Source organism: Euprymna scolopes, chromosome 43, assembly GCF_053919585.1.
Source record: "Euprymna scolopes isolate OS-2025 chromosome 43, ASM5391958v1, whole genome shotgun sequence".
NCBI classification, from domain to species: Eukaryota; Metazoa; Mollusca; class Cephalopoda; order Sepiida; family Sepiolidae; genus Euprymna; species Euprymna scolopes.
Genome location: NC_136524.1, coordinates 38,516,445 through 38,543,032, shown reverse-complemented (window position 1 = coordinate 38,543,032; position 26,588 = coordinate 38,516,445). Strand labels below are relative to the sequence as shown.

Sequence of the window (26,588 nt, the reverse complement as noted above, 5' to 3'; positions counted from 1 at the left end):
ACGAGAGAGTTTGTGTGTGTGTGTGTGCTGAATTAAAACCCATGTGCAGCAGTAGTTATGTTGGCTTGCTTGTTTTATCGCCAACCTGAGGCTTAAGAGCCTGGTTGAAGTCCTGTTCCAACAGAGTAGTGTGTAGTCAGCAAGGGCTAGGAATAAGAGAGAGAGAGAGAGAGAGAGAGAGAGAGAGTTGCTGTGGTTTAACCTTTATGCACTTCATCATGTGTTCAGCTTGCCAGAGAGATGGTGTCTGATTGGGCAAGCCAGAAAGGAAGTTGACTGCTGCAACCAATCAGCAATGATGTTGCAAAACAAAACATTTTCAAAATCGTAAAATCTTGAAAACGACATGAATAAAGCCATCAGAATCCTTTTTTAAATACCAAGTAATGGGGTGATTCTTTTTTGGGACGCCAGAACACCAGCTCGCCAAAAAGTATGCCACAGGCCAAATTTCATTCCATCATAAAAACAACTTTATAAAAAAAACAACTTATTTTTACAGTTTTATCTCGCGAATAAGCATAAAATCATATATTAAAAACCGCGTTTATTATTTTTAATATCCAACAACGGAGTTGAAGTCAATGATTTCGATTTTAAAACAAAACTAATTTTTTTGATAAATCTCTGTTTGGCGTACTCATGAATTTTTTTTTTTTAAGAATAAAATTGAATAAAGTTTATTTTTACAAGAATGTTCAGACATTTACCTGGCAAATAAGCATAAAAACATATAGAAAAAAACAACGTTTATTATTTTTTTAAAAATCCAAATTATACACCGGGTATGAAGTTGACTTTCTTTTTTTTTTTTTCTTCATTTAAGTGAAATTTTTTTGGAGAACTTTCTTCCATAACAGATATGTACAATATGACCTTTTTTTTTATCTTTTCATTTTTTAATGTCTTAATTAAACTGTACAAGTACGTAAAAACATAAGCAGATTTTTATGAATGAAAAATGGAGAAACACAAAAGTTTATAAGAAAACATTTTTATTCAAAAAATAAGAATATAAATGTGATTTTCATGTGAGTAAATGTTCACGTGTTTGTGTAAAAAAGTCAAGCGAATAATATGTTCATAGTGGTACAGAATAAGGAGACAACAAAATGGAGTTTCATTCTATATTCAAAAACAACTTTATTTGTCATCTTTGTTAGTAACATGTACAAGACAAAAACGGCTTAGTAGCTGGATGTGTTCTTGTGTATAAAGATTTAATATTATGCCAGGTCGTGAAGGAGAGAATAGTTCTTTATACACGTTTTGTAGCCAGTTGTTATAGGAACAAAAGAGGCCGGTTAAAGGAGAAAGAAAGAGCAAAGTCTTCAGTGTGTTTATGTGTTGTAGTGGGTACTAGGAGTGTGTGTGTTGGTGTATTGACAAGCGCAATTTTGTAGCATGATAAAGAAAGTTTGTGTGGGTACCGCATGTGGAAATAAGTGGGTGTTTGAAGATAACCATATTCGGCTTCTTGTACTCCATTAGCCTGAGGCCAAAGGCAGAGCAGGGAGGAAAGAGGAGGAAGAGTTGTTGATTTCACCTTTTATCTACTCAGTCACATGATTGAGAGCTGGGTTTGTGATTGGACAAGGCAGGGAAACAGATGATTTAAATCTCAAGCCACCAGATTTTGCTCCTGCCTGCTATTGTAGCAAGTTTCAACTGCTACAGTGTACTGGGCAGCGTGGCATTGTGTATGTATGTGCATTTATCTTTGTTCTTGTTAGCATGTGTATAGATGTATACGAATGATGAAATGCTAGGTGCATGAGTCATTGAGTCCTTTCTCCTTGCCATACGGAAATTTGGTCAGGATGGTTTGTTGAAGGTAGGAAGCCTTCTTGAGCTCCTTTTCTTTGGTTGGCTGGTGATGTCCCTCCAAAACTGATTTTCTTGGCCAGACCTTATAAAAATTTCTAAGTTTTTATTGCTGTTATTAATTTTAATATACTAGGACTGATACCTTACACATTTAGCACCACTGTACATTCAACAATAACATTCGTTTTTATATTACCTTTAGGACTATCTTTAATCATATTATCTAGTATATAAATCTCACCTGTCTGTTTAAATGTATGTATGTTTGTATGTCTGCCTAAAACTTTTGCCGGAGGTGACGGATTTTCGTGAGATCCATATTGTTTTGAAGCTTGACCCTTCAGATGACAGATATGAAAATTTTGGCCAAAAACATTAATTCCTTCACCCTCAACTGGGTACTTTTCTACAGGAAGGGGTTGCTTTTTTCGCCAATATTTTCGAATGTCATCTCCTCTTTTCGATTGACTAGTCTTAATTTAAACCTACGCCACTTCCAGTTTGGCAATGACCACAACAGCAAAGACGTCACTTTTTTTTTTCTTGTTCTTTTCCTCCTTCGCGGTGCAGGTTCAAGCCTGCCTGCCTGCCTACTACCACTTTTTTATTTTTGCTCAACATACACCTCGAAACACCCGAGCAATACTGGGCACCCAAGCTAGTTTATAATATAAATCTCCCCTGTCTGTTTAAATGTATGTATGCATGTTTGTATGTCTTACAAAAACTTTCAACAGAGGCAACGGATCCTGACAAGATCAGTATCATTTTGAAGCTCGATGTCTCGGACGGCAAATATCAAAAAATTGGCTAAAAACATTTATTCTTTCACCCTAAATTCGGCCATTTTGTACAAGGAGGGGTCGATTTTTTCCGCCAACATTTTAGCAAGTCATCGTCATCGTTGGATTGACTTTGGTTAATTTCAACACTTTTAACTTTTTTTTTTTTTTTTGCTGTGCCATTCTTTCTGTTGCCATTTTTAATTTTGTTTGTATTGTATCCATGATTTTGATAAACTGTGATGGTTTCATCTATATTTTTTTCATTTGTATCATTTTTCTTCTTTATCCACTTCTGCCATTTTTGTTTTCTTGTGCAATTTTTACTGTATCATCAGCTGGGGACTTTTGTCCTTGGGCCCCTAAAATCAACAGAGACTAGACCATTTCTGTAATGGTCTCTGTTAATCATGGTGTGATACTGGTTCTGTGCTGTTCTAGGATATCCATTCTTCCAGGCTTTTCCTTTCTCTTTGAGAAGGCGTTGATTTATTGCTAATCGGCTGAGGGGTCCTTATTGGAGAATGCCGACAGGGCTGTCTAGGCACTTTTTGCAGGTCAGAGTGCCCCTCCTAGGGAGCGTTGACTTTTCAATCCCATTTTCTGATCCTGATGTCATAGTTCTTGCAGTGGGAGAGAACCAAATAAACAAATGTATCATCATTACCAAGTTTCACATAAAAAAATAAATAATAATAACAACACATTTTAATAGGTCACAGTAACATATTTAAATTGTTTTCATCACATCCTATAAATTAGTCGAATTTAAGTAAAAATGGCACGATAAAAATAAGAAGGGAAAATTGTTAGTGCTTTTGCAAACTGGTACACATGAAGATGGCATCGGTAAAAATGGCAAAAATGAATGAATATAAAAAGAATTGGCACAAAGTAAGAACAATTTGGTAATGGAAAATTAAGATTTTTCAAGAAGGGTTGTCTCCCTTCTCTTTAGTTTCAATTATTTGCTTATAATTTAAAATAAGTATTTATTCTATTTTCAAGGAAATAAAGTCGACTTTATTATTTATTTATACATCTATATAAAGTTCTTTTTTTTGGGGGGGGGTCCCACCTCTAGTTTTGAAGAGGATTAATGCTAAAATAAATATTTATTTATAAAAAAATTGAACTTTATAAAATCGATTTTAGTAAGTATTTTGTCTTGCTTTGACCTCTATAGTTTTAAATAGGGACTAAGCCCACCCTCATATTTTAAAAATAAGTATTTACTCATTTGGTAAAAATGCAGATTGATTAACAATCAGGAAATTTAAAAACAACAACAATAAAACCAAACACAGTAGAATTCAGTTATCTACCGACTTGTATACTTCTAACATGTTGAAACTGTTTCTTTAATTTTATTTATTTTAAATTTTTTTCTAAATCTTATTTAGTTCAAAGCGGTCTTTACACACAAAGAAAAAAAATTAATAAATAGCTCATGCCTGGAAAACTCATACCTGGAAAACTGGTCCCTTATTGAATAAATAGCGATTGAAAACACATTTTATGACCGTTCTTGGAGGAGATATTGTTTTTAAAAGAGATTATGCCCTCCCACAATATTTAAAAAAAATATTTTTACTTGTTTACTGTTGTTTTTAAAAAGATAAAATCGATTAGTTAAACCACTAACAACTTAGCCAGTAGGTAGAAAACGGATACTTAGAAAATAGATTTTATTTTATTTTTTTTAAACAACAGTAAACAAGTAAAAATATTTTTTTTAAATATTATGGGGGTATAGTCTCTTTTAAAAACAATATCTCCTTCAAGAATGGTCATAAAATGTGTTTTCAATCAATATTTATTCAATAAGGGACCAGTTTTCCTACCTAGCAAAAAGGAATGAGTTTTTCGGGTACGAGTTTTCCGGGGACAAGTTTTCCAGGGACAAGTTTTCCTAAATTCAAAAAGCTTATCTTACTGCAAACTTTTAGTTTAAGTTGCCATTTTGGGATTCCTTTTTTTGGGGCAAGGACCAGGTCACTAGTTTTGGATGGTTTCCTTTAGGAATTCCAATTTAGGTAACATATTTTGAGGATGACTCAGTTTCTGAAAAATGATTTTAGGTTTATGATTAGATGTGAAAAAACAAGAGACATTATACAATAAACACAAGGAAAAATAATGGGTTTAAAAGCATCAGAGATATTTTAGACATGTTTAAGGTGGAAATTTACAGCAATAGAAAAAAAAAAAACAGAACGTTTGTGAAAATTTTTAGTCCTTGTAAAACAAGGAATATTTAGCTGAGATATCAAAGAAGTTAATAACAATAATTAAAGGCCATACATTACAAGGGTGGAACTCTCTCCCGTTTACCTGCTTTCTGGCTGACTACAATATGGCCATCTTCAAGTCCAATGTAAACAAGTTCTTGATGAGCCGTTCCCCTTTACCAAATTTACACTTCTAACAATTATTATGATATTGTCCCATTGACCACTGTACACTCTTTAATCCTTATCCTCGAGTGGCCTCTGGGCTTTAATAAGTAGTGCTTTCTTTGTAAAAAAAAAATTCTAATCAAAACTTTTCCGCTCAATTTTTCGTAGCTTAGTGGGAGATGCCCTTTTCTCTTCCCTGCAACCTCTTTCCCACAGAAGAGACGTTGCAAGCCTGTCTCTGCTTTATCATTATTTTCATGGCAAGTGCTTGTCTGAGCTCCAATCTATGGTCCCCACCTCACCAAACTTTCACGAAAAGTACTCGTTTAGCTAAAACTACTATCAATAATTTCACCCACTCTTTATCTGTGCCGAAACCTAAACGTAGATTCCATGAACAAAGCTTCTTTCTTAGAACTGTACATCTGTGGAACTCTCTTCAGTTTGCCTGCTTTCCAGTTGACTACAATCTGATTGTCTTGAAATCCAACATGAAAAAGTTCTTGATGAACCATACCCCTAAGTAATCCAATTTACAAAATTTCCACTAATGTTTACGACACAGTAATCCCATTGACTAATGTATAGGTACCATTAACCCTTATCCTTGAGTGGCTTTGGGCCTTGATAGGTGGTGATTCCTACGTAAAAAAAAAGAAAACAAAACCTCTTGCCAACAACCTCGTTTTTGCTTAGCCTGTAAAATGCCACAAGAAAAAGTAGAAAAGGAAAAACAAGGATAATTTTGTAGGTTGCTCATTGGTGAATGTATGCCATTAATTTGCATATGTACACAATTGGTAACTGTTAAATGGGACGCATTCTTAAGCATGGGGTTAAGTGAAGTTTTTTTCTTGGAAAGTTTAGAATGAGAGCAAACGGTGGAAGATAATATCGAATACACGAGGATTTGTTGCAAGTTAAGGAAAGAAAGGATAAAATACTTTCATGCGTTGTATCGACAAGAGGACGGTTTGACACTGCCAGTTTTGTTTTTTGTTAGTTTTTTTTGTTCCCTTTCCATTCTATAGTTTTCATATCAGAAAGAATGTTCAATGAGAAAGGTAGGGAATATTTCAACAAGTAAGTTTATAATAGATGATAATGAAAGAGTTAAATATTGTGTGTTTTTGTGTTCGTTAATGTTTACGTGTGTATGTTGTGACTGTATGCGTGAGTTGAGACATAGCAACAGGCTTAAGGCCCAACAGAGGGGCACGGAGGCAATGCTGATCCATGAACTAGCTCAACTGCTTATTGAAGAAAAATCTGACTTTTTATGCATTCTGTAGAAGACTAGGATATATAAACCCTAACTTGCTACAAGAAAAAATAATGAAACGAACTGAATGAAGGAAACAAAGAACTCAAATGCTGGAATAAAATGAACATGTCGTTTATTTTCTGTTGGCAGCCGGCCTGTAGAAAGAGAGGGTTAAGCTCAGTAGAGAGGCGCGCACATGTCTGTGTTGATGGACCAAAACCGAAAGGGAGATAGAGTGAGAATGTCAATCCAGTTCATGGAGAGAGAAAACGTATAAAGTGTACATACGGTCTGTTAGCTTTTTGTCCCACATAGTAGCAAGTGGCGTGAGGTACGCGCGTGCATGCGCCTGCCGAAACAGCGGTGGCTGGTGCGCCGACCACTCACCTTGGAAGGCGAGATGCAAAAGGAAGAAGCTGCTTATTGCTCTTTCTTTTATAGGTGTTTCCGGTGGTCTTTTGCGCATGTGTGGATTTCCTTTGAAAGGGGAAGTGACGTTGTCCATGTGTGCGTGTATGTGCGTACGTGTGCGCGCGTGTGTGTGTGTGTATACACGTGAATGTGAGTGTATGTACGCGAACGTGAATATATGTACGCGTGTGGACGTGGGCGTGTATGTTTGTGTGCGCGTATGTATATGACAAGTAATATAGCTTGAAATGTGAACGTGTGTTTTTGTGTGAGACTACAAAAGGCTCGTGCAATTCAGAGTGGATTGAAAACAGCAATTTTTTGTAAATTCAGATAAATACATTTGATTGGCTTAAAATTTTTTTATTTGCTTATTAATTCAGTTGAATGTATGTGCAGACTGACATGAGCTTAAGCATTTTCATTTTGAACACTGAAAAGTAAACCTTTTTGCTATAACCAGTCATATCTCCACCCCTGAAATTAGGGGTAGTGGTAGTCATAGTTTAACATATTTTCAGGATCAAACAAGTCACCCAATTCACTTATTTAGTGCTGTTGCAATATTTTTGATTCATAATGGGGTATGATCCCTCACCGTTGGGAGATTCTATTCATAAATGATGCTTCTAGGAACTGACGAATCAAAATAATTCACGTCCTGCTACCAACCAATTAGAAACGAGAATTGCTCCATAAAAATTAAACCTTTTTCTTTAGCAACCTTGCATATGTGTTTTCTTCGTGTCAACACGGGAAGAAGCTTTTGCTCTGTGGCTACAGAAATTATAAAGTCAGGAACCTGAACAAAACAACTGTCTACTGAGAACTAATCATATCCAGGACTTGTATAGAACAACTAACCATAGGAAACTGTTCTGAAACTAAACATGGCTTCCAACTCAACTGACTTTCTCCAGTGATCACCGAACAACATTGAAACACACAATCGTGCTGGGTTGTGTGGCTTTCCAAAAACACAGTACTATTCTAAAATAAAATTTAAAAAAGTGCCGATAACTGTTAAAGTAAAAGTTTATTTAATTTATGTCCTCCCAGTAGTTTTATATGGCCTTGATTGTATCACATGGATTAAACAACTAGCCAATCGCATTGAGATGTTTCAAAATCATGTATTGCATTTCATTACAGGACATCGCCTGATCGGAAAAAAAAAAAAAAAAAATATCCACCCTCCGTCAAACTACTTTCCTACCCCCTCTATTTGATAAAATCAAAAGTAAAACCCTTAAACTTTTGGGCCATGTCAAATAATCAGCAAGGCAAAAGAGGCATAGAAAAGCTAAGAAGGTGGAGAGAAAATGTTTTTGATTTAATATTTTTCAGCAGTTGGGCATCAATCAACCAACTTGCCCTGGATTAGAAGGAATGCCAAAAAATAAGTCATGTGAGTTTGCAATCTGCACCAGAAGATTTGGTTCATGATGTCAGGAATGAAGTATCCAACAGTTAGTAACAAGCAACCGTTAATTAAGATACCTTGAAAGATTTTTAATAAAAAAAATTAAAAACAATTTCAGCATATTGAAAGTATACAGGTCAGTAGATAATTAAATTTTACTGCATTGTGTGTAGGGCATTTTTTGTTGTTTTTTATTTGTTTATGATTTCTTGACTGTTAACAATTCTACACTTTCGCTCTTTCATTTTTGTCTTTTTATTTACTTATCTCCCCACAAGGGCAGCAGTAGACACAAGGTCAGTTTTTGATGTGAGTAAAAATTTTTCTCACATCATGGGCACTCTGGATTGGAACAAAAATAAAAAAATTTCCTCAATATAGAAAGACTTCTCTTTCAATAACCTGAAATTGAAGCCATCTCTGGAAGTGTATTAACAGAATCAGATTTGAGCAAGATTTCAGCATAGTCAATGCCACTGGCTGATGCACTGTGCAATTGGCTGTTTACTATCCTCCTCTTGATCAATTCTATTTCAACTGGCATAAGCCATCCTTTTTTAAGCATTGTTCTTATCTGATTCATCAGCTTATTTTCCACCATTTCAAACATACCTCCTTCTTCCGAGTACCTCAGTGTCATCTTTCCTATTCCTCTTGTTTGACCATCCAATTCTGCTCTCAGTTTACATTCCACTGCAAACTTGTGCTTTTCCTTGTTCCACTTTCTTTTCAAACCAACAGAACTCTCTGTCAATTTCCTACCAGTGTAATAATTGTCTTTCTTTGACAGAAGTGCTGCCCATTTGAACTTGACCCTAGGTCCTGCACTAAAGGTGTAGTCCTCCCCAGATTCAATTCATTTATATTTGTATTCATCATAAGGATGAGTTGTATTTGTGGAGGTTCCTTCATCAGTATTTTTATCGAGACACCATCTCTAGATGACTACCAATCAAGGCTAATGAGCACTTCACTTGCCCGTAGAACGTGGTTAGTCTCACCAGATGTCAAACCAGTATTTCCTTACCACAGAGGTCGTGTTTATGGTTGTAACCAACGAGTATTTTTTATTGAGACATAAGCTCTAGAAAGTTTGTCGGCCAAGACTAAGAGCTCTTTCTACCCAAAACCGATACAGACACCAAGTATCCTTGACAATCACGTAAATAAATATAAACAAATCTATCGCATACAATCTATTTGTTGAGGAATCGCTGTTTCTGTCTTTGGTATGAATTCAAACGGTGAAACCGTTACAAACGCCAAGTATCATCAATGACCATAACCATGACGCTAATGCACACATTTAAACATATTTATACATAAATAAATATAAACAAATCCATCACATATGATATACTTGTTGAGGAATCCCTGTTTCTGTCCTTGGTATAGATTTGAGAAAACAAATGAAGTTCATGCCCAAGTGAAAAGGACTCAGACCTGATGGAATTCATCGGTACTAATTGTGATCTTTCACAGAAATCCATGAGACGCTTGCTGTTTCTCTGGATGATTTTGTCAGATTGTGCCAGATACCAAGATGGCTTGTAGTGAGAAACATTGTTTTAATAATGAAAGATCTTGCTAAAGGGCCAGATATTGAAAATTATAGACTAATTGCTTGCTTGAATTTGCTTTCGAAAACATAGACAGGGATAATCAGTTCAAAAGTATATGACCATTTTGAAGTAAATGATTCACTACCAGTTGAACAAAAAGGCGGGTGGAAAAGATGTTTAGGAACAAAAGACCAACTATCAATTGATAAATGTATTTTAAAGAACTGCAAAATGAGAAAAACAAACTTCAATGTAGCTTGGATAAAGCTTATGATATGGTTCTGCATTCGTGGGTAGTCAGGACGTTGAAAATCGTAGGGTTGGCGGAAAATATAATTACGTTCATAGGGGAAAGTATAAGCAGTGGGGGAAACCAACCTTTTTTCAGATGGGAGTCTGTTAGGGACAGTCAATATCAGATGCGGTATCTTCCAAGGAGATTCCTTTTCATCACTTCTATTTGCAATAGCACTCATACCATGTACTAAGAGAGACAAAGATGGAATACCAACTGGAGAAGAATGGACGGAAGATCAGCCACATGTTATTTATGAACGATCTGAAATTGTTTGGCACAACAGGAAAGGAAATTGACTCTTTGGTTCAAATTGTACGGCAGTGGAGTGAAGCTATAAATATAAAGTTTGGAATTTCCAAATGTGCAGTCTTAAATGAAGGAAGAGAGGAACCATGAAATGGTAAAAGATTAGGAGAGCTTGATGCAGAAGGTTAAAAGTATCTGGGAGTGCTTGAACTTGATTCAATACTTAGTAATGAAATAAAAGAGAAGACGAAAGAGATGTATATGAGGAGACTCAAATTGATCCTGAAATCTACACTGAATGGTAGGAACTTGTTCTCAACCATCAATTCATGGGCGGTTGCTGTAATTTGATACAGTATTGCTTTTATAGGACACTGGAAGAAATGAAAAAGCTGGATAGAAACACGCGGAAACTGTTGGTCATGTATCAAGCACTTCACCCAAATTCTAATGTGCTCAGGCTGTATATCTCAAGGAAGAAATAAAGAAGAGAGCTGATTGGTATTGAGAAATATATGGAGGAGAGCTTAGAAGTGTTCACCACTACTTGGCTAAAAGTCATGAAGTGTTACTTGCGGCAATGGTGAAAGAGGAAGAGCTAGATAAAGATTCATTGGAAGATAAGTAGAAGTGCAAGGAAAGAATTGAAGTAGAAAAGTTGACTGAGTTGGTAAGAATGAAACTTCATGGTCAGTTTGAGCGAGATACTAAAGCAAAAAAATGTCAGGACATGTAAAATTTTCTGTCTAAAAGTGACTTGAAAAGAGAAACAGAAAATCTTATGTTTGCTGATCAGGAACAGGCACTAAATACAAATGCGATCAATAAAAACATCTTTGGGAAGGATTGGTCTGATAAGTGTAGGTTGTGTGGTATATCTCTTGAAAAAGTGTCATACATTGTTAGTGTGTGTTCTATACTTGCACAAACATGTACAAACATCGCCATGACAAAATTCGTACAAATCTGCACTGGAGTTTGTGCCAAAAGTTTGGAATCCAAGTGACGGACAAATGGTACCAACATCATCAGGGATGGGTAGTGGAAAGTGAGGACGTTAAGATTCTCTGGGATTTCATGATTCAGTCTGACCGACAGATAACTCGCAAGAAACTGAACATTGTAGTTTTGAACAAAAAGACCAATGAATGCCAATTATTGATGTGGCTTGCCCAAACGACATCAACTTAACAGGTAAAAGAATGATAAACTACAGAACTATCAGAAACTGAGGTTGGAGATTGCTAGATTGTGGAATAAGAAAACTACCATCGTGCCAATGATCATAGGTGCGCTTGGCTCAGTTCCTGATGATCTTATGAAACAGCTGAACTCTTTAAGAATCACATACAACATCACTGTACTCCAGAAGTCAGCTCTGCTTGGCTCAGCAAACATTCTGCGCAAGGTGCTTTCCATTTAATTGACTCTTTGACTGCCCTCACAAGCATTGGTGTAAGAGTGTAAGAGTGCGCTCTTGAAGGAAAAGAACTGGTATAAAACATCATAGCACTGTGAAGTTAATGGATCATCATCATCATCATCATCATCATCATCATCATCATCATCATCATCATCATCATCATCATCATCATCATCAACAACAACAACAACAACAACAACAACAACAATAAAAAACCAAAAGGCAAATAAAATATTGTATAATCAGCTGATATTTTAATCATAAAACTTTTTAATTTTTGAAATCTTCATATTTGTATGTTTAGACTTTATCATACTTTCATTTGATATTGATTTTCCTTTTCTCTCATCTCTCTCGCATCTGTTTCATAAATAGTTTGAGTGACCATTGAAGCACCACACATGACCTGGCAACCGGTTTTCTCCAGCCCTTCCTTTATCTTTCATTGTTCTAGCAAGTTGTCAATAAAAATTGATACGTTTCTCTCTCTCTCTCTCTCTCTCTCTCTCTCTCTCTCTCTCTCTCTCTCTCTCTCTCTCATCAGTAACATGGTCTGAATTACCATTGTGACACCAAAGATGATCTGGCAATAAGCTCTCTTCAGCCCTCCCAATTTTCTGCCTTAACTAAGTATGCTAGTCACCAAAAGCCTTGTCCTCTCTCAGATATTTTATCTCTGTCTGTCTTCCCCCTTCCTTCCTTCTTTCCTTCCTTCCTTCCTTCCTTCGGTAATGTGCAGACACAGCAGTCTAGAAAAAAAAATGGCTGTTTATGTAAAAAAAAACTGAAACTGGAAGAAATCCTTACTCCACATAAAATTATAAAGATAATTGTTCACAAGGAAAGTTTGCTTCAATACAAAAAAAAATATTTTGAACATTTTTACCTCCAACCATCGATTGACTGCGAATAACAGTTAAATTCACATAGTAAGTTATAGATTTCACACCTACAAGAATTAGCTATTAACCGATGTTTGTCAAACCATTGAATCAGTCAGCTTCATAACAAGTTCAAACAGCATTCACAAGACTTCTTAGGCACATTCTGAGAACTTAGAGGCCATTTTCTTTTTAGGCTTCTGTGTATACACATTGCCCTTCCCCCATGTGCAGTTCCTTGCAGGATTGTCTAATTTGATATTTTAGACAGGGTCGTTTAGAGAGACCCATTTGCTCAATTTGATATTTCAAAGGACTTAATGGTCTCATTCCAGTGTCGAGATGCTATTACTGCTATGCTTTTCAACAGAGAAGATGGAATTGGTGCAGTGACTGTTATTATGGATGCCGTAGATATGAGTCCTGATACATCTTGGAGGTAAGTCATTTCATTTCATTTTATCTGTTTAATATTCAAAGTTTACTTTTTCTTCTGATGTATATTAGTTGAATAAAGACTCACAGTGTGCATCCATTGTATCCTTCTTGTGTTATTGGACAGCTCTTAGAAATTGATTTCTAAACTAATCTGCTTCTGACTAGGTCTTCTCCGGCCAATTGTTCATGCGCCCTCAAATATTCTACATCTATTAACCCAAGAACTTTCACCCTTTATTTCAATGTGACCATACTATCAGAGCCTCCTGTTCTGCATACCCTATACTGGCCAGATTTAATCTTCCTCTGTGGTCACCAGATCTAAGCATGTTTTTAAGATTCACATTATACATGCATCATATAATTCTCATGTCATTTCTCTCCATGCAATGCATGTCCTCAACCCTCACTGACCAACTAGTTTAATTACATACATGACAAAATCTGGTTTTACTTCTTTATAGGGATGCACCAGTTAATCACCAGGTAATTGATTATCGGCCACTTTGCCGATTAATCGGTAATCAGTCAATTAATTACTCTTTTTTTTTTTACATAGGAGTCACCACTTATCAAGGCCTGAAGGCCCCTCGAGGATAAGGGTTATTCTTTTCCTATTAAATTTAAACCATTTCATCACTGCCAAGTGACTCATCAGATAGCTTTGACACATTAACACAGTATATGCTAATTTAACTTGATATTTGTTAAGTGTATGGCTGCTCTTGTGGCTTTTTGCCTTTTTTTTTTACTTTAGTAAATGAAATTATAAAATACAAAGTACAATTTACAATTCTTAAATGAATGTAACTAAACAACTAGATAAGAAAAAAAATATTACAAACCAACTACAAAGTACAATTTCCGATTCTTAAGTGAATAACGAAAAGCTGAAGTTCTGTTTCCACTATAGCTGCAGTGGTTACCTCTGCTTCCCACCTGTTGCTGCTCTACTTCCTCTTCTATTCTATCTGCTGACTGCCTCCTATGCTCTCATAATAGTCTCATGAGTATTTAAAGTTGAATACTCTTAAGTTGTAATGTAGGAACATTAGAGTTTCTCCATTCTTGTTCCTCATAGGTTCACATACATTACCACCTGTACTAAAGAGCCGCTCACTCTCCATGGATGAAGGTGGTGCGTTGAAACATTTGGAAGCCAGTTTACTTAAGGTCTCCTGTGTCTTCTTCCACCACTGAAATGGATCATCATCTCTTGCGAATAGTTGTAAAGCCACGTAATGGTCAAGTTCTTTTGTGCACTCATGAATAAGGGATTTATTCTTTTGGAGTTTAGAATTGTGCTTCTTGTATTTCTATTGTAGTTGCAGTTGCTGCCTCCATGTTTAACTGCTCAAAGTTTGGATTTACTTTATTACAGATTTTATACTCATCCAGAACATTGTGCAGTTCTTCACTTATTCTAGCACTGATGTGTCTACTAGAGAATGGAACAACTTTAAGCACAACTCTACACTTTTCTAAAAGTAGATGACCTGACAAACTCAGAAAAAGTATTATGTTCAAATGTCTGCAGGCAATTTCATTAACAGATGTTTGGATTTTTGTTTTTACTTTCGTAAATACATCTGAAATTATTTTTTCAGTGATGAAATACTATAATTTGGACAAAGTTTAGCAATAAGCCTATTAAATCCAATATCAGATATTACAGAATATGGTTGAATATCAACAACAATCATTTCTGCTAAGATAATGGATTTCTTGTGACCTGTGGTCATTAATATCTCAAATTTTCTTCTTTGCCAATATTGATTCTATAGTAGTTTGGTGTTTTGCTGAAGGCTAGTAATTGCTGCCACTTGTTTCTGGAATGTGTGTCCTTGAATATTCATGATGGTTCCTTTTCTTCTCTGTAACTTTTGCTTCTTTTGGCTGAACGTGACGCAGTGGATAGAGACGTTGAATCTCTACGGTTCCAGGTGAGAATTGTTTGAACATAGCGGTTTCAATCCTACCCAAAGCCAGCCAGAGGCTTACTTGGCCAAAACGTGGTGAGATGACAACAACTATGGATGGCAGTAATTGCTGAGAGTGCAGTTAGGAGATTTGGAGTTCTTATCCCGTCGCAGTTACCACCTGACAAAGGCCAGAGGAATAGTTGGCCGAAACATCATGGAACAACAACTAAGAAAGATGAGGATAATAGTCCGCAATGAATAAATTAATACAAAATAATACTCATCTCAATAATGAATTCCAATTAGATAATATAATTTGTCTTTGTTTACAATAAAATTAAATTAATATTAGTACCATTTATTAAATTAATATTAGTACCATTTATGACAACAAAATTTGCTAATAAATCAGCATTAGAAAACTTATTAAATCGGCTGATTATCAACGACCAATTAATCAGTAAACAGTTAATTTTCTTATCAGTGCAGCCTTACCTATCATTTACTTATAACTAGTGTATGGACGATTAAAAAGACTCAGAATCGGGAATAGAAAAAAATCAGAACTTTTTGGGGTATTGGAATCGGTGAAAAAAAAAAACGATTCCTTTAATTATCTTTCTTTCTTTCCTCTTTTTCTTTTTTTTTTAATTTAAATCTTCCACTGCTGGTAGTAATAATATAATAATAAATATTTATTGATTTAAACTTCCAGGTAAACCTAAATCTGCAGGTCGCCATACCACACAAGTGTGTTTTTACATTTGAGAAAATATATGCACATTTAACATTTGTTTTTACAGTAATCATGACAAAATAACGTTTTTATAGTTAAATATTTAAAGATTTATAAAAAAAAAATCAGAATCAGTAATTGTATTGGAATCGGGAAAAATATTGGACTCGTGCTATCACTACTCATAACATTTTAAAAGAACAAAAATTAATACTTTGGATTATTAACAAAGGCCTGAGAATGAATGAAGAGCTCTTGTCGATTCTTGCTCGTAGCCTTAAACCCCATATTACCATTTTTATTCTTATTTTTTCCTAATTTCTACAATTTTCTTTACTGTTTGTCGACGTCTGACAAAAATGCTGACCCAGCAATATTATTGTAAAACACCATAATACAAAATTAGTACTACCATCGGATTTCTCATAAAGTTTATACACGGGGACATGTGTTGGACGGCTTTCAGAAACTGATTTCCAAAGTAATCTACTTCTGACTATGGCTTAAATTTTCCCACTTTCTCTGACATCCATCCTTATCACCTCTTTCCAAGTTTTCCTTTACACATCCATTGCATTCTCATGTCATTTCTGTCCATGCAACACATGTCCTCAACTCTCTCTAGACATTAACCAGCTAGTTTGATTATATACATGACAAAATCTGGTTGTATTTCTCATTTACTTATAAACTGTACACTCTTTAACCCTTGTCCTCGAGTGACCTCTTGACCTTGATAAGTGGCGATGCCTATGTAAAAAAACAACAACAAAAAAAAAATTTATAGTTGGCGAGCCCACATATAGAATGATAGGAAAAAATTTTCATGATAGATGGATCGCTTGGTCAGTTAATTGAAAATCATGGCGACGCACCTACGCATTAACTTTCTCAACCCATTTCCTCTTTCAAACATTATCACATGTCATAGGAAGTAGATGGTGTTAGTTAATTTGCCGACCCATCCAATTATGTTCCACGTTTTCCTGTTTGTTTCATTTCATTTCTGCACAATTTTCTGATTAAAAATAAATATTGTTTTTAAATATAATAAATATAAATATTCATAAACTACTTTTTTTTTTTAATGTTTATTTACATTTTTTTTTTTTTTTTTCAAATAAAAAGGTTTATTCGTCCCGGGCAGGGGGCTAGAAAAAGGCATGTGTTTTACTAGCTAACGTTGAAGCAATAAGATGGAAGTACATATAGTTATCTATCTATATAGAAATATAGAAATAAAGGCAAACCCGCATATTAACTTTCTCAAGCCATTTTTTTTATTTTGATCATCATTACAAATAATTGGTGTCAGTTAATTTGGCAACCCTGCTTAATCATGTTTCTTGTTCATTTCATTAGTACACATTTCTTGACCAAAAATATTGCTTTTTAAATATAATAAATGAGAATATTCGTAAACTGATTTTTTTTCGAAATATGTTTATTTACATATTTTTTCAAATAAAAAAGGTTTATTTATATATTTTTTCAAATAAAAAGGCTTATTTACAATTTTTTTCAAATAAATATATTTATTTGCATACTTTTCAAAGAAATATGTTTATTTACCTATTTCTTAAAATAAATGTTTATTTACATTTTTTTCAAATAAAAAGGTTAACTTACAATTTTTCAAAGAAATATGTTTATTTACAATTTTTTTTTTTTTTTTGCAAATATGTTTATTTACTTCTTTTTTTTTTTCAACTAAAAGGTTTATTTACAATTTTTAAAAATAAATAAGTTTATTTACATCTTTTTCTTAAATAAAAAAAGTTGGTGCTTCTACACTATTGAGACGAGATTTTGTAGTCAATAAATGGAGTTTTCAGATAAAAAAACAATGGTTTCAACTGATTTTTTTGTTAATTCTAATAAGTTACAATGGTAGCTTCCAAATTATGCAGTCGAAATTATCTGAATATTATTGAATTATTAAAAAAAAAAAAACTTTAATAGTGTCAGTAGGTGAAAAATTGCTGGCATCTTTGTTTAATTTGAACGGAAAATTACCTCCCTGTTGAACTCTCCTGTGTTTTACGATCGTTTTCATCAAATTCTATTTTTTATTTTCTTTAAGAAATAATTTTCTACCTTATCAATTTTCGTAAGTTTTGGATATAATCATCTTAAAAATGTGAGGAATACGTAGATACCATTGTTTTCATGTGAAATTCAGTTTTACGATTACTGAAAATCTCGTTTCAATTCTGTAGAAGTACCTAAAGGTTTATTTACGATGTTTTTTGCAAATAAATATATTTATTTAGATATTTTTTGAATAAATATGTTTATTTAGATATTTTTTGAATAAATATGTTTATTTAGATATTTTTGGAATAAATATGTTTATTTAGATATTTTTGGAATAAATATGTTTATTTAGATATTTTTGGAATAAATATGTTTATTTAGATATTTTTGGAATAAATATATTTATTTAGATATTTTTGGAATAAATATGTTTATTTAGATATTTTTGGAATAAATATGTTTATTTAGATATTTTTGGAATAAATATGTTTATTTAGATATTTTTGGAATAAATATGTTTATTTAGATATTTTTGGAATAAATATGTTTATTTAGATATTTTTTGAATAAATATGTTTATCTAGATATTTTTTGAATAAATATGTTTATTTAGATATTTTTTGAATAAATATGTTTATTTAGATATTTTTGGAATAAATATGTTTATTTAGATATTTTTGGAATAAATATGTTTATTTAGATATTTTTTGAATAAATATGTTTATTTAGATATTTTTTGGAATAAATATGTTTATTTAGATATTTTTTGAATAAATATGTTTATTTAGATATTTTTTGAATAAATATGTTTATTTAGATATTTTTTTAATAAATATGTTTATTTAGATATTTTTTGAATAAATATGTTTATTTAGATATTTTTTGAATAAATATGTTTATTTAGATATTTTTTGAATAAATATGTTTATTTAGATATTTTTGGAATAAATATGTTTATTTAGATATTCTTTGAATAAATATGTTTATTTAGATATTTTTTGAATAAATATGTTTATTTAGATATTTTTTGAATAAATATGTTTATTTAGATATTTTTGAATAAATATGTCTATTTACATTTTTATTTTCAAATAAAAAGGGTTACTTACATTTTTTTTTCAAATATGTATATTTACAGACAAATTTTCACAAAAATAATGAATATTAAATGTAAGTTATAATTTTTTTTTTTAAATAAATATGGAAAATAAAATGTGAAAATATGAATTTTTTACACATACATTTACATAATTTTTTATGTATAATATTATTTTTTTGCAAGCGAACGTGTTGATTTAAATAGTTCAAAAAATATGTTTACTTACAAACACATTTTCACATAAATAATGAATATCAAAAAATCAGTTTAAAAATATTCTCATTTATTATATTTAAAAACAATATTTTTTTATTAAAAGAATTGTGCGAAAATGAAATGGAACAAACAAGAAATGGAATGTAATTTGGCAGGGTCGCCAAATTAGCTAGCATCACCTATTTCCTATGACATGTAATGGCATTCAAAACAAAAAATGGCTTGAGATAGTTAATATGAAAATAAAATGAAACTGCGGCAGTAAACCTAATGCAGGATTTACTAACTTCCTCCAAAGGATAAAGTTCCATGAGAGTATGAACTTCACAAGCAGTCCCCTGTTGCATGTACATCCCCATTAGGGGAGATGACTACGTTAGGTTTTTGCAACTCTTGCAGAAAGGTGTTTACATATATGGTACCTGGTATACCCAAGTTGGTTACCCATCTGGTATTTCCAAATTGGTCACCTATCTGATACTGACTGGGCTCAAGGTTGCTTAAGTTTGATCTAACGAGAATCAGTGTGTCAGTGTGAGTCTAATGTATATATAGCTAATATATGAGTTCACTCTATAGTTATATACTGTATATTTTGGTATATGAAGTTAAAAAATCATCTTTAAAAACCAACATTTTATAGGATATCAGGTGTTGCAATCTCTAACCTAGGTTATACAAACATGGTTTCGTGATTTAGCAGTCGTCTTATACAACCGATATATGATAAATTTATTAAAATTTGCTCTAATTTTGTACCTCGTCTTATCTGACTGGTTGCCTTATAATAAAATATACGGTATATATTTTTATTGTAGTATTTCTTTTCAATTATTCATGTGTATTTCTTAAACATATTATGATTATTTAGATATTTTTGAATAAATATGTTTATTTACATTTTTATTTTCAAATAAAAAGGGTTACTTACATTTTTTTTTCAAATATGTATATTTACAGACAAATTTTCACAAAAATAATGAATATTAAATGTAAGTTATAATTTTTTTTTTTTTAATATTATTCATAAACATATTCAATTATTCATGTGTATTTCTTTTCAATTATTCTGTGTCTCTTATTTCACAGGTCGAATCATTCAGTCGAATGTGCACCACCTTCATACAATGAGGTCCTTGGACAGAGTTACACGCCATCTTCAAGCAGTGTACGGCAACCGTCACCTACAGATCAGGATTTTGAGTTACCACCAACTTATGATGAGGCAGTAGCTGCTCTGAACTGTCGGCAAGTTGTGGTTTCTGCTCCCAGCAATGACTATGCCGAGTTCATCGGCCATGCCTGTGTACCTACTGTCTCTGTTGAACCTGTGTCTTCTCCATCTCCGCCTGTATCACCGAGGAATTCAAACGAGCAGCGGTATCCGCTGCGACCCAGACTGCAGCACCAAGAAAGTATTGATGAAGAAAGTGACGATCCAATGCAAGGGGAATTCCCTGCCGTCACTGGATAGCCTGCTCTTTCTACTTGGAAAAATATGTTACGTCTTTATTAATGAATGAATGGTGAGATATGCAAATACCAACATACCATTCTGTGTTCATGTGGTAATGCTGTATAATGACAGTCATACCACTTAGCAACATCAAAACAAAAAAAAAATGTGGAATGATAATGTCACAACCTTTTTTTTTTTACTTTTAAAAAAAAAAAGAGAGAGAGAGAGATTGTACATTTTAGCAACTTTTACACTCCTCCTCTTATAATCCTCCCAGGACTGAGGACTTCTTGTCGAAATCAGCTCCTCAGTTTGACCAATCCGAATGCTATGAGGGGGATGCTTTTCTAGCATTCAATAATGATGCCCCCACCCCACCACCAGTCACGCACATTATGCTCGACTTTATAACGCATCCAGTTTGTCATGTAGGAGAGGCAGGTATATAGGATGGCTTTGTGTGCGAAGGTGGGATATGATGTTGGCGAAAATATTAAAGTTGTGTAGATTCCACATTTTTATTATAAAAAATGTCTATCTCTTTATAAACATCCATATAATCTTACCTGTTTTTGCTCTTTTTTTTTTTTCTATCCCCCCTAAAAACATGGTCACTTTATAGGACATAAAGAATAATTAAACACTATATATGTACTTGTAACTCATGATAATTGGAAAAAAAAAGACAGCATCAGATGCCCATTTGGTGTCAGCCGAGAGCCTCAACTATTACTTTTTCTCGACTTAATACTGGGCCTTCTATCCATATCAAATTCTAACACATTTTTTTGGAACAATCAACAGACGAAAATGGTTAACTCACTTCCAATTGACAATTGATATAAACACTTGGCAAAAATGGCAGATGTAAACATATCTTTTTCATAACCATAACAACATGTCACTGACGGCCTTGACCAATTTCAAGAGTACTTAAACTGTATTCATTGTTTGCTTCTAAAAGCCTATATGTCTTTTATTGCTTCTCGTCGAAAAGACGGTGGCTTTCTGTAATAAATGTTTTTCAAGAATACATGCTATCAATGGTGGGATTCACATAATTTGTATCAGTTCAAATAATAATAATAATAATAATAATAATAATAATAATAATAACAATAAAGTGGTATGTATGGGAGGTAAGAAAAAAATATGAAGAATTAGATTGGATGGAAACGTTTCTATTTATATCGATAATAATAATAACAGTCTTTATTTAATATTTTTTCCCATGTACAAAAATCTATACACATGTTAATGGGAGTGAGGATTCACCTGTAAGGTACTTTTCTACACAACTCCCCAATTTATTTATTCTTTACAAACAGTAAGAAATAATTAAAAAAAAAAAAAACACAAAAAAGACAATAGCAACATGATAACACTTAGCAATCGATATTCTACAACATGCAAAAATTGTGCACTCCTCAATAACATATACATACACATGTACATACATCTATACACACATACACATTTACATACATCCATACACACATACACATGTACATACGTCTATACATAAACATACATATCTATATACATTCACACACATCTATATACACACATATATATACATCTAGACACATACAGGTGTGTGTGTGTCTGTGTGTGTGTGTGTGTGTGTTAAATATGATTGTGTTCAATCCTAGGAGTTTCATTTTCTTTGAAAAAGAGCTAGTTTATTGCAAATCGCCTGAGCCGCCCTTACTGGCGAATATCAACGGGGATGATCACCGTTTCTTTTTTTTTTTTTTTGAGCCGATGTGTGCTTATCCTAGAATACTGCGTTCTCAAAACAACATCTAAACTTGTCTTCCTAGCGAGGAAATAATAATAATAATAACAATAATAATAATAATATATATATATATATATATATATATATATATATATATATATATATATACTCGGGGTTTTTTATATTCAAAAGTAATGGACTAATGAATTCAACGAGGTTGTTAGATAGTGCTCAATAAAAAGAGCTGATAATACTTGTTTATTGTTATATAAACATGCTCACATCCCGCTGCTACAAATAGCCACTTGTTTCAATCAAACAACAGATATCATCAGGCAGCGACTTGACTATTCAAAAGTTCAATGAATAATTCATTGTAGCAGCGGGATGTGAGCATGTTTATATAACAATAAACAAGTATATATATATATATATATATATATATATATATATATATATATATATATATATATATATATAAATGAGTTACATCACAGATTAGATAATCAAGTGAATTGTCTTAAGAAATATTACAGTGAGATAATATTTTTAAGATGATCCTAGCCAAAGAAAGGTAAAGCTCAATATATAAAAATAGAGCAAAGTACATGTGTAAGGAGTACAATTAAATTCTGTAGATTAAAATATACATAAAAATTTATTGTTTGAAACAAGGAATATATGGAAAAGAATTATATTCATTTCCTTAATCCATGGATTTTCAATAATGGCTCATATCATTAGAGGAAATGAAATGCAACTAGCAAAATTATCAACTATGAATAAACATATTTTGCTCATCAGCACATATATTGAAAAAGTTATTTAAAAGGTATTTAAAAGTCATAGATCTAGGATATCATACATAATGATGATATGAGCTATTATTGGAAATCCAGAATTTAATTTATATATATATATATATATATATATATATATATATATATATATATATATATATATATATATATATATATAATGAAAGATATATAATAAGCTGGACAGGCATATATATCCTAGAGCTATTTTAATATTGAGTAAGATGATTGATAATTTATAATTAAAATTAAAAATCGATTTCATAAGAAAGAACATTTTTGTTTGTTCTTCGTTATGAAATCGATTTTTAACTTTTAATTTTAATTATAAATCATCAATCATCTTACTCAATATATATATATATATATATTTTTTAATTTTATTTTATATATATATTTCATATATTATTTTATATATATATATATATATATATATATATATATATATATATATATATATATATATATATATAAATTATTTGTTATCATTACAAAAACCAAATATATTTTAATTTTATTTTATATATATATTTCATATATTATTTTATATATATATATATATATATATATATATATATATATATATATATATATAAATTATTTGTTATAATTACAAAAACCAGAATATGTAATTAATCAATGCTCATTAGCTTTAATCAGTTTTTAATTTTCTTTGGCTTTATACAAATGCATGAATTCTGCTTATAGTAAATCTTACTCGTGTTTCGTTGAGTAGCAGAAAACCAGTAAGCAGTTCCTCAGACACGAATCAATGTTCCTGAAAGTTTATTATATGATATAAAAATACAATTTGGAGAATAAAAATGGAAATTAATGTAAAAAAAAAAAACCTTTTTGTAGTGTTCATAGGCACCCACCTCTAAAGAATAATATATGTAGTATATTAATTATATATACATATAAATAGAGAGGATAAAAAGTAGACATCGGTTTTATCTCAAAACTTTTACTTCAATTATTTTATCATTTAGGCCTCATATTCCATGAGCAATGTTTCTGACAAAGAATAAAAAAATGCTATTTTGGGTATATATATATATATATATATATATATATATATATATTAAAAGGTAAACAATTACATTTGGTTGCTACAAACAGCCATCTGTTTCAGTCAAAGAGACTTCATCAGCCGACCCTGAACCATCTGACGTCAGATGGTTCCATGTCGCCTAATGAAGTCTCATTGACTGAAACTTATAAATAATATATATTATATAATATATATTATAAATAATATGCATATATATTATATAATATATGTTATAAATAATATATATATATATATATATATTATAAATAATATATATTTATATTTTTATAAGTAATATATATCATAAATAATTTATATCCTACAAATAATATATGCATATATATATATTTTATAAGAAGTATATGTATTTTAAATAATAAATATATTATAAATAACATACATTTATGTTATAAATAAAGTTTTTATTTGTTTTTAAGTGAACATCTAGGCACCGTTACACAAGTATGAGTATTTCTCAGTCAGTTAATTACAGATTACTAGTGACTTGATCAGGTGATGTTGCTTTTCTAAAAGTTATTGAACTTTTAGCAAAGCAACACCATCTAATGAAGTCTCTAGTTGTCTGAAACATACTCATGATTGTATAGCGGTACCTAAATGTTTATGTAAAAAATAAAAAGTATATCTTGCTCTACTTTGTACTGAGCACTCTTGCATAAACCTCATAATTCATTCTTTGGATATCCTTATCTTGGAATAATAATTATATTATAAATATATATATATATATATATAACGACTTTACTAACACAGAAGAGATATAAGGAATGGTAATGCCCTAAATGCACTCTTTTGCCATTGTGCAGAACACGATCATTCATTTAATTTAGATCATGCGAAAATTATAAAATACGTGATAGATAGAGCTAAAAGAAGACTTTTAGAGTCAGCACTAATATTAAACACTAATACTATTACGCAAAGAAAGGGCTTCTACCATTTAGCCCCTAGTATAGGGAAAATAATAATCAAAGAACAAAATATCAAAACAGATCCTGGTTAACCGTTTTTCCTTATTCCTTAAATAATTCAACAAAATGAATAAGTTTAGAGAGAAAAAAAAAACGTGTACATATTTATTTAACGTATTTTTAAAAGTGTATATATAGACATTGGACAACCCAACCTTCCCATACACACACATAGTTTCCTTCCCGATATGGGTAGGATTCTAACACTGTTTCCTTTTCATTTTCGTATGGTCTATGATAGTTTTCTTTTTTTTTTTGCATTTTTCCTTTCAATATCCTGAAGATGTCCTTTGCAATAGGGACGAAACGTTGATCATTTCATAAATTCATTCGGTTTTTCTTTTTTCAAAACAACACATATATATATATATATATATATATATATATATATATATATATATATATATATATATATATGTATATATATATATATATATATATATATATATAACTATTTCATTTAATCACGTAAATTAAGATACAAAGATATAATTTTATGCGTAAATTTTCAGTATTTACTTCAACAGTGCTCAATACATACATAGAGTTAGGTAGTAAGTTATGAAAATATATATGGCAATTAAGCTACACAGAATATTCCATGCTTCATTCTCGTGAGAATATTCTGTGTAGCTTAATTCCCATATATGTTTTCATAACTTACTACTATATATATATATATATATATATATATATATATATATATATATATATATATATTATAAATGATATATATATAATAAATGATTTGCATTTACTATAATTATATATTATAACTAATATATATATATAATAAATAATATATATTAATTATAAATAATATATTTACTATAAATAATATATTATAAATAAAATACATATTTTAAATAAAAATTATATTGTGCGCACTTGTATAAACCTCATTATAATTCATTCTATGAATATCTGAATATTCTTAACTAGGAGTATATATATATATATATATATATATATATATATATATATATATATATATATATATATATACAAAAATCATATTTCCACAGAAATATTTTTTTTTTTTTTCTGTGGAAATATGATTTTTTTTTTTCAGTTATATTTCATTTTTTATATATACAAATCCTTAATTTAAGAAGCGCAATGTGATTACACAGCATATAACAAATAAATGACAAAAGTCTATAATCTAAATTTCATAATGTTGACCATCTTACAATTTATTCCTTTAATTCAGTTGACACTTACAATTCTTGACAGTAGCTGTTAATATAATAATTAAATGAATGATTTTGTGTTACAAAGCAGCTACTGTCAAGAATTGTAAGTGTCAACTGAATTAAAGGAATAAATTGTAAGATGGTCAACATTATGAAATTTAGATTATAGACTTTTTTCATTTATTTGTATATATAAATATATATGTACATATGTATTAGAAATAATATATTTACTACAATATATAACACACACACATACACATACCCACTCAAATCCATTAAAAATAACAACTCCACTAGAAGCAAACAAAATTGTGAAGCAGAAAAAAAGATCAATATTATTTGCAAGGCAAATGATCAAAAG

At 31.4% G+C, this 26,588-nt stretch overlaps 1 protein-coding gene across 1 annotated transcript in view; it reads left to right on the top strand.

Moving 5' to 3' along the window:
- LOC145268299 (uncharacterized) overlaps window positions 1-21,456 on the top strand; it is a 149,694-nt gene extending 128,238 nt beyond the window's left edge. The window contains exons 4-5 of the mRNA XM_080123723.1: window positions 12,852-12,955; window positions 20,054-21,456. Coding sequence (XP_079979849.1) covers window positions 12,852-12,955; window positions 20,054-20,438 — 489 coding nt within the window. The 3' untranslated portion in view covers window positions 20,439-21,456. The remainder of the gene's footprint in view (window positions 1-12,851; window positions 12,956-20,053) is intronic.
- Window positions 21,457-26,588: the final 5,132 nt, after the last annotated feature.